Source organism: Pseudophryne corroboree, chromosome 6, assembly GCF_028390025.1.
Source record: "Pseudophryne corroboree isolate aPseCor3 chromosome 6, aPseCor3.hap2, whole genome shotgun sequence".
In the NCBI taxonomy this organism is placed as follows: Eukaryota; Metazoa; Chordata; class Amphibia; order Anura; family Myobatrachidae; genus Pseudophryne; species Pseudophryne corroboree.
In genome coordinates, this window is record NC_086449.1 from 562,577,857 (window position 1) to 562,588,079 (window position 10,223).

General features: G+C 42.9%; 1 protein-coding gene across 1 annotated transcript in view; it reads left to right on the forward strand.

Annotated features, from left to right (window-relative positions):
* Window positions 1–10,223, forward strand: part of ALDH1L2 (aldehyde dehydrogenase 1 family member L2) — a 202,984-nt gene that overhangs the window by 117,034 nt on the left and 75,727 nt on the right. Inside the window, exon 12 of the mRNA XM_063927761.1 lies at window positions 5,492–5,619. Coding sequence (XP_063783831.1) covers window positions 5,492–5,619 — 128 coding nt within the window. The remainder of the gene's footprint in view (window positions 1–5,491; window positions 5,620–10,223) is intronic.

The window sequence follows — 10,223 nt, forward strand, 5'->3', positions numbered from 1 at the left end:
AAGAGAGGGGGGGGCACTAAATTTAGGCGCAGTATATATAACAGCAGCTATAGGGGACATAATTCAGTTAGTCCCTGCATTATATAGCGCTCTGGTGTGTGCTGGCATACTCTCACTCTGTCTCCCCAAAGGGCTTTTGTGGGTCCTGTCCTCTGTTAGAGCATTCCCTGTGTGTGTGCGGTGTGTCGGTACGGCTGTGTCGACATGTTTGATGAGGATAATGATGTGGAGGCGGAGCAGATGCCTATAGAAGGGATGTCACCCCCTGCGGGGCAGACACCTGAGTGGATGGACTTATGGATATTATGTTTGGGGAGAAAAAACTACCCGTAGTTTTTCCCCCATCAGAAGAATTAAATGAAGTGTGTGAAGAAGCGTGGGCTTTCCCTGATAAAAGATTGGTAATCTCTAAGAAGTTACTAATGGCGTTCCCTTTCCCGCCAGAGGATAGGTCACGTTGGGAGACACCACCTAGGGTGGATAAAGCGCTCACACGTTTGTCTAAAAAGGTGGCACTACCGTCTCCGGATACGGCCGCCCTCAAGGAACCTGCTGATAGAAAGCAGGAGGCGATCCTGAAGTCTGTATATACACACTCAGGCATTATACTTAGACCAGCTATTGCGTCAGTATGGATGTGCAGTGCTGCCGCTGCGTGGTCAGATTCCCTGTCAGAAAATATTGACACCCTAGACAGGGACACTATTCTGCTAACCATAGAGCATATAAAAGACTCAGTCTTATACATGAGAGATGCACAGAGGGAGATCTGCCGGCTGGCATCTAAAATAAGTGCATTGTCCATTTCTGCTAGGAGAGGCTTATGGACTCGCCAGTGGACAGGGGATGCAGATTCAAAAAGGCACATGGAAGTTTTGCCTTATAAGGGTGAGGAGTTATTCGGGGATGGTCTCTCAGACCTAGTTTCCACAGCAACTGCTGGGAAGTCAGCATTTTTACCCCATGTTCCCTCACAGCCTAAAAAGGCGCCGTTTTATCAGGTACAGTCCTTTCGGACTCAGAAAAACAGGCGTGGAAAAGGCGGGTCCTTTCTGTCCAGAGGCAGAGGTAGGGGAAAAAGGCTGCAACAAACAGCAGGTTCCCAGGAGCAAAAGTCCTCCCCCGCTTCTTCCAAGTCCGCCGCATGACGGTGGGGCTCCACAGGCGGAGCCAGGTACGGTGGGGGGCCGCCTCAAAAATTTCAGCGATCAGTGGGCTCGCTCACAGGTGGATCCCTGGATCCTGCAAATAGTATCTCAAGGGTACAAACTGGAATTCGAGGCGTCTCCACCCCACCGGTTCCTAAAATCTGCCTTGCCGACAACTCCCTCAGGCAGGGAGGCTGTGCTAGAGGCAATTCACAAGCTGTATTCCCAGCAGGTGATAGTCAAGGGGCCCCTACTTCAACAAGGACGGGGTTACTATTCCACACTGTTTGTGGTACCGAAACCGGACGGTTCGGTGAGACCCATTTTAAATTTGAAATCCCTGAACACATACATAAAAAAATTCAAGTTCAAGATGGAATCGCTCAGGGCGGTTATTGCAAGCCTGGACGAGGGGGATTACATGGTATCCCTGGACATCAAGGATGCTTACCTGCATGTCCCCATTTACTATCCTCATCAGGAGTACCTCAGATTTGTGGTACAGGATTGCCATTACCAATTCCAGACGCTGCCATTTGGACTCTCCACGGCACCGAGGGTATTTACCAAAGTAATGGCGGAAATGATGATACTCCTTCGAAGAAAGGGAGTTTTAATTATCCCGTACTTGGACGATCTCCTAATAAAGGCGAGGTCCAAGGAGCAGTTGTTGGTGGGAGTAGCACTATCTCAGGAGGTGCTACACCAGCACGGTTGGATTCTGAATATTCCAAAATCACAGCTGGTTCCGACGACACGTCTACTGTTCCTGGGTATGATTCTGGATACAGTCCAGAAAAAAGTGTTTCTCCCGGAGGAGAAAGCCAAGGAGCTGTCATCTCTAGTCAGAGACCTCCTGAAACCGAAACAGGTATCGGTGCATCACTGCACGCGGGTCCTGGGAAAGATGGTGGCTTCTTACGAAGCAATTCCTTTCGGCAGGTTCCATGCCAGAATCTTTCAGTGGGACCTGTTGGACCAATGGTCCGGATCGCATCTTCAGATGCATCGCCTAATAACCCTGTCTCCAAGAACCAGGGTGTCTCTGCTGTGGTGGCTGCAGAGTGCTCATCTTCTAGAGGGCCGCAGATTCGGCATACAGGACTGGGTCCTGGTGACCACGGATGCCAGCCTTCGAGGCTGGGGGGCAGTCACACAGGGAAGAAACTTCCAAGGACTATGGTCGAGTCAGGAGACTTCCCTACACATAAATATTCTGGAACTAAGGGCCATTTACAATGCCCTAAGTCAGGCAAAATCCCTGCTTCTACACCAGCCGGTACTGATCCAGTCAGACAACATCACGGCAGTCGCCCATGTAAATCGACACGGCGGCACAAGAAGCAGGATGGCAATGGCAGAAGCCACAAGGATTCTCCGATGGGCGGAAAATCACGTACTAGCACTGTCAGCAGTGTTCATTCCGGGAGTGGACAACTGGGAAGCAGACTTTCTCAGCAGGCACGACCTCCACCCGGGAGAGTGGGGACTTCATCCAGAAGTCTTCACGCTGATTGTAAATCGATGGGAACGGCCACAGGTGGACATGATGGCGTCCCGCCTAAACAAAAAACTAGAGAGATATTGCGCCAGGTCAAGGGACCCTCAGGCGATAGCTGTGGACGCCCTAGTGACACCGTGGGTGTACCAGTCAGTTTATGTGTTCCCTCCTCTGCCTCTCATACCAAAGGTACTGAGAATAATAAGAAAACGAGGAGTAAGAACTATACTCGTGGTTCCGGATTGGCCAAGACGAGCGTGGTACCCGGAACTTCAAGAGATGATCTCAGAGGACCCATGGCCTCTGCCGCTCAGACAGGACCTGCTGCAGCAGGGGCCCTGTCTGTTCCAAGACTTACCGCGGCTGCGTTTGACGGCATGGCAGTTGAACGCCAGATCCTGAAGGAAAAGGGCATTCCGGAGGAAGTCATTCCTACGCTGATTAAAGCCAGGAAAGATGTAACTGCAAAGCATTATCACCGCATATGGCGGAAATATGTTGCTTGGTGTGAGGCCAAAAAGGCCCCAACAGAGGAATTTCAACTAGGTCGATTTCTGCATTTCCTACAAGCAGGAGTGACTATGGGCCTGAAATTAGGCTCCATTAAGGTACAGATCTCGGCTCTGTCGATTTTCTTCCAGAAAGAACTAGCTTCACTACCTGAAGTTCAGACGTTTGTGAAAGGAGTGCTGCATATTCAGCCCCCGTTTGTGCCTCCAGTGGCACCTTGGGATCTCAACGTGGTGTTGAGTTTCTTAAAATCACATTGGTTTGAGCCACTTAAAACCGTGGATCTAAAATATCTCACGTGGAAAGTGGTCATGTTATTGGCCTTGGCTTCAGCCAGGCGTGTGTCAGAATTGGCAGCTTTGTCATGTAAAAGCCCTTATCTGATTTTCCATATGGATAGGGCGGAATTGAGGACTCGTCCCCAGTTTCTCCCTAAGGTGGTATCAGCTTTTCACTTGAACCAACCTATTGTGGTGCCTGCGGCTACTAGGGACTTGGAGGATTCCAAGTTGCTGGACGTAGTCAGGGCCTTGAAAATTTATGTTTCCAGGACGGCTGGAGTCAGGAAAACTGACTCGCTATTTATCCTGTATGCACCCAACAAGCTGGGTGCTCCTGCTTCTAAGCAGACTATTGCTCGCTGGATTTGTAGCACAATTCAGCTGGCGCATTCTGCGGCTGGACTGCCGCATCCTAAATCAGTAAAAGCCCATTCCACAAGGAAGGTGGGCTCATCTTGGGCGACTGCCCGAGGGGTCTCGGCTTTACAACTTTGCCGAGCTGACTTGGTCAGGGGCAAACACGTTTGCAAAATTCTACAAATTTGATACCCTGGCTGAGGAGGACCTTGAGTTCTCTCATTCGGTGCTGCAGAGTCATCCGCACTCTCCCGCCCGTTTGGGAGCTTTGGTATAATCTCCATGGTCCTTTCGGAGTTCCCAGCATCCACTAGGACGTCAGAGAAAATAAGATTTTACTCACCGGTAAATCTATTTCTCGTAGTCCGTAGTGGATGCTGGGCGCCCGTCCCAAGTGCGGATTGTCTGCAATACTTGTACATAGTTATTGTTAACTAAAGGGTTATTGTTGAGCCATCTGTTGAGAGGCTCAGTTGTTTTCATACTGTTAAACTGGGTATACTATCACGAGTTATACGGTGTGATTGGTGTGGCTGGTAAGAGTCTTACCCGGGATTCAAAATCCTTCCTTATTATGTCAGCTCGTCCGGGCACAGTGTCCTAACTGAGGATTGGAGGAGGGTCATAGTGGGAGGAGCCAGTGCACACCAGGTGACCTAAAAGCTTTCTTTAGTTGTGTCCAGTCTCCTGCGGAGCCGCTATTCCCCATGGTCCTTTCGGAGTTCCCAGCATCCACTACGGACTACGAGAAATAGATTTACCGGTGAGTAAAATCTTATTATTTTTCCCTCCAAAACCATTCATAACATTGTTTTTTTTAATGTTATATTTAATATAGTTTAAAAAGTATTTTTTAGAATATTTAAATATTATATTATGCACATCTGCAGAACGGATCTCCTTGTCAAAAACGTAGGGACACAGTGGGGCGCTGTGGTTGCATGTGATCTGACCTTGGTTAAATCGTAAATCGTTGCTGAAATTTACTGCTGATTTTGCTCTAACTTTGTAGACTTAAAACTGTCTTAGTTAAAACACTTAGTTTAACAAGTTCAATGCCTACATATTCAAACAAGTCTCATGCACCTCATAAATCTGAGAAAAAATTAGGCAAGAATTTTTAATTTTTTATTTTTAATATTGCTCTACTATACGCAAAAAGTCTTAACCAACATATTGATTGCCACAAAAGCACATTATTTGATAAATAACATAGTCTGTGTGATAGTTAATGGGTGACTCCGTTTTATATTCCTCTTTGGTAAGAGAAGAGGAGAAAAATGTAACATTCATCATCGATTCACCAGCCTTACAATGTCCTCCAAACTATGAGCTCTTGTGTAAACTTTGCAGTTCCATAAGAGTTAGGGATATACACACTGTTAAAGAAGTATTGTCTGTCTCTCCAGAGATAGATAAATAGATAGATAGATGGATGGATGGATGCACAAGGGAACAATTTTTCCTAATGCCAAAATTATTTGAATAATAGCGTAAGAAGGTGTATTATAGCCATGCCCCCAACAGTTTATTTACAGTATTTCAGGAGGAAGCATAAACTATAATTCAAAGGGTCATACAAAGAAATACTAAAAAAATCAAATAAACATTTGACATTTTACTATAATAGAAACAAATCATTACACAGTTAATGTAATCATTTAAACAGGTAATGTAAAAATCTTTACTCACAGGTAATATGCAAAGTCTCCTATTGCTCTGTAGCAGATGTAGATAAAGCTGTGGCATCAGCTAAAGATGCCTTTGAAAATGGGGAGTGGGGAAAAATGAACGCACGGGATAGAGGGAGAATGCTGTACAGGTAAGTCGGTGCTGCATTGTCTAATGTTTTTTACACTGCTTTTGTTTTGTTATTTTTTTCTGCCAAGTTTTAACTTGTAAAATGATAGCCAAGATAATGGCACATATTAACATTGGACTCTTAGGGGCAGATTCGGTCAAGCGGGAGGTCCCATAGAGTAGGAGCACAATGTGCTTTTGTGCACACTAGAAAGAAAAGTCACCAGGCGCTTCTAGGTACAGTATATAGGTATATCCGGATGCTGCTCACTTAGTAATTGGAAAGCTAATCCCCATTACTAAAGAAATTTACTGGGAGCGCAAATGGAAGCAATTATCATTTTAATGGTTCATTTACTAATAAGGTAATAAATGAAAAATATAATAATATACACCACGTGGTATCTTACAAGAATGGCGGTATGGGACCCACCCATCTCCCTAGATAAACAAATATGTTTACAGTTGGTGTCTCCATCCAGGCTCCAATACCACTAATTATAGATGCAACTAAGATAATTGTTATTGCTTTTAATATAACTATTGTACATATAACAGAAGTGTCTGTCACTGATAATGTAAATGATGGCATAATTTCTGCTGCCCAAACATCCGCTGAAGTGGGGTAAATGAAAGTCAATGGTTTTGGCCCCTTTATAAATATAAATATATATATATATATATATATATATATATATAGAATAGGAGATCCTTTTTGCGCTCTAAAATTGGACCTATACCTTTGATTGTACTCAATAATTTTAAGGGGCAAGCTTCTACACAGAGATGGTCCCCTGTCGAACAAGACCAAAAATAGGAATCAAGAAATAGTATATCTCTGTGGAGCGCACTTAATGACTGAAATAAATATATTTATGTATAATACAATTTAATATGGTTATGTTAGGGTCTCCTGCCCTGTGCTGCCACGTCGTCATGGCAACCGGGAGACAAGTGCTAGCGGAGTAACCTGAGCGCAGCTGATACTCCGGTTCGGGTCTTTTGCTGTGCAGTGGTTACAGGCAGGGGATCCGGTGCTGGTTTTTGTGCTCACAGTCTGTGAGGTCTGAGGGGGGCGTGGACAGCACCTGCTTTATAAGGCCCCTTCTCAGGTTAAGCAGATGCTGCTGAATCTTTGTTGGTTAGTCAGTTCCTGAAAGTTAGCCAGTACTGTGTAGCTTTGTATTTGTTGTTGCTTACTGCAAATAGGCCTGGGGATTTGGTACTACACTCTGCCAATCCAGACCTAGCAGTAAGACTGGAGTCAGTCGTTTAGCCTGCTGAGGTTCTTTTGCTATTCTGTGAACCCAGCAGGTTTGTGGCTGTACTTTCAGACCTGCCTGCATAATCCTCTCTCACTGTGCAGGGCATTCATGTGTCAGTTTAGTGGCAGTAAGCTGAACCTGGGCCCTGCAAGTGAGAATTAGGATTGTGGAGACTTTCCTTGTGTCTATTATTCCATCTCTGACCAAGGAGTTTACTGCCACACCCGTTGGTAACCCTTTAGGGTTTTGCTGTTGCCCTTAGCAACAGCATTTCGGGTTCTCTACGTATTAAAACACAACATCTTGCTTTTTCCATCTGAGCATTTCTAATACTAGGGAGACACCCAGTTTCTTAGCCTCTGGGCTTCTCTGTTCACTCTGTGTTGGTTGTGTTACCCTATCACCTTCTGTGTACGTTATGTCATATTTCCCAGTCTGTCTGTGAGTTCATTTGTTTTGCATCCCTCTCTGTTCAGACACCAGTACATTCCTGCAGGCACTGGTGTGCATAACAGTTCAAACACCAGTACATTCCTGCAGGCACTGGTGTGCATAACAGGTTATATTGGTTTCTGACAAAGAGAGGATGACATCACACAAACACCCTTTTAACTTTAAAACATTTGTTGCTTTTTATTGCTAAAATAATTAAATTTCAATACTGATAAAAATGATGTACACTTTTACAATGTGTTATTGTTCATTACAGCCAAAAAATTGAATAACAACTTTTCCAAACAATAAAAGATTTTTTCACTCAACGCGTTTCGTCGTATGTCGACTTCTTCGGGAGTGTTTTTTATGAAAAGGTAATTAATTAGTTTGAAACAGCTGTATTTTCACAAAATTATAATCCATATTTTACTAAGAATTATTATGTATAATTAACGTCCATAGTTTTGTAGTATTTAATGAATCTTCCTATTTGCGACCATCTGATGATTAATATTAATCTTCCAAAGGCTTGTAATTAATTTGTCCAAATTTTTATTTAATTTCCCTACGATGCTTTCATATGTCCAAAAAATATATATGAGGATCCGGCAATGGGATAAATAATATTAAGCTTCTTTTATTTCCCAGCAGCTCTCCTTGTGTGTCCTCATACACAGAGATCCAAAAGTGGAACTTTTGGATCTCTGTGTATGAGGACACACAAGGAGAGCTGCTGGGAAATAAAAGAAGCTTAATATTATTTATCCCATTGCCGGATCCTCATATATATTTTTTGGACATATGAAAGCATCGTAGGGAAATTAAATAAAAATTTGGACAAATTAATTACAAGCCTTTGGAAGATTAATATTAATCATCAGATGGTCGCAAATAGGAAGATTTATTAAATACTACAAAACTATGGACGTTAATTATACATAATAATTCTTAGTAAAATATGGATTACAATTTTGTGAAAATACAGCTGTTTCAAACTAATTAATTACCTTTTCATAAAAAACACTCCCGAAGAAGTCGACATACGACGAAACGCGTTGAGTGAAAAAAATCTTTTATTGTTTGGAAAAGTTGTTATTCAATTTTTTGGCTGTAATGAACAATAACACATTGTAAAAGTGTACATCATTTTTATCAGTATTGAAATTTAATTATTTTAGCAATAAAAAGCAACAAATGTTTTAAAGTTAAAAGGGTGTTTGTGTGATGTCATCCTCTCTTTGTCAGAAACCAATATAACCATATTAAATTGTATAATACATAAATATATTTATTTCAGTCATTAAGTGCACTCCACAGAGATATACTATTCCTTGATAGATATATATATATATATATACACACACACACACACACACACACACACACACACACACACACACACACACACACACACACACACACACACAGTTGTGCTCATAAGTTTACATACCCTAGTAGAATTTGTGATTTTCTGGCCATTTGTCAGAGAATATGAATGATAACTCACAAACTTTTCTTTCACTCATAGTTAGTGGTTGGGTGAAGCCATTTATTGTCAAACAACTGTTTTTACTCTTTTTAAATCATTATGACAACAGAAACTACCCAAATGACCCTGATCAAAAGTTTACATACCCCAGTTCTTAATACCGTGTATTGCCCCCTTTAACATCAATGACAGCTTGAAGTCTTTTGTGGTAGTTGTGGATGAGGCTCTTCATTTTCTCAGATGGTAAAGCTGCCCATTCTTCTTGGCAAAAAGCCTCCAGTTCCTGTAAATTCTTGGGCTGTCTTGCATGAACTGCACGTTTGAGATCTCCCCAGAGTAGTTCAATGATATTGAGGTCAGGAGACTGAGATGGCCACTCCAGAACCTTCACTTTATTCTGCTGTAGCCAATGACAGGTCGACTTGGCTTTGTGTTTTGGATCATTGTCATGTTGGAACGTCCAAGTACGTCCCATGCGCAGCTTCCGGGCTGATGAGTGCAAATTTTCCTCCAGTATTTTCTGATAACATGCTGCATTCATCTTGCCATCAATTTTGACCAAGTTTCCAGTGCCTTTGTAGCTCACACATCCCCAAAACATCAGCGATCCACCTCTGTGTTTCACAGTAGGAATGGTGTACCTTTCATCATAGGCTTTGTTGACTCCTCTCCAAATGTAACGTTTATGGTTGTGGCCAAGAAGTTCAATTTTGGTCTCATCACTCCAAATTACTTTGTTCCAGAAGTTTTGAGGCTTGTCTCTGTGCTGTTTGGAGTATTGGAAGCGGGATGCTTTGTGGCATTTGCGTAGTAATGGCTTTCTTCTGGCGACTCGACCATGCAGCTCATTTTTCTTCAAATGCCTCCTTATTGTGCATCTTGAAACAACTACACCACTTTTTTTCAGAGAGTCCTGTATTTCAGCTGAAGTTATTTGTGGATTTTTCTTTGCATCCTAAACAATTTTCCTGGCAGTTGTGGCTGAAATTTTTGTTGGTCTACCTGACCGTGATTTGTTTTCCACAGAATCCCTAATTTTCCACTTCTTAATTAGAGTTTGAACACTGCTGATTGGCATTCTCAATTGCTTGGATATCTTTTTATATCCCTTTCCTGTTTTATACAGTTCAATTACCCTTTCCCTCAGATCCTTTGACAATTCTTTTGCTTTCCCCATGACTCAGAATCCAGACACGTCAGTGCAGGGCTGGATGAAAGATGCAAGGGTCTTTCAGGAGTCCAGAAACTCACTGACCTTTTATACACACACACTGATTACAAGCAAACAGATCACAGGTGAGGATGGTTACCTTTAGTAGCCATTCAAACCCGTTTGTGTCAACTTGTGTGCATGTTATCAGGCCAAAATCTCCAGGGTATGTAAACTTTTGATCAGGGTCATTTGGGTAGTTTCTGTTGTCATTATGATTTAAAAAG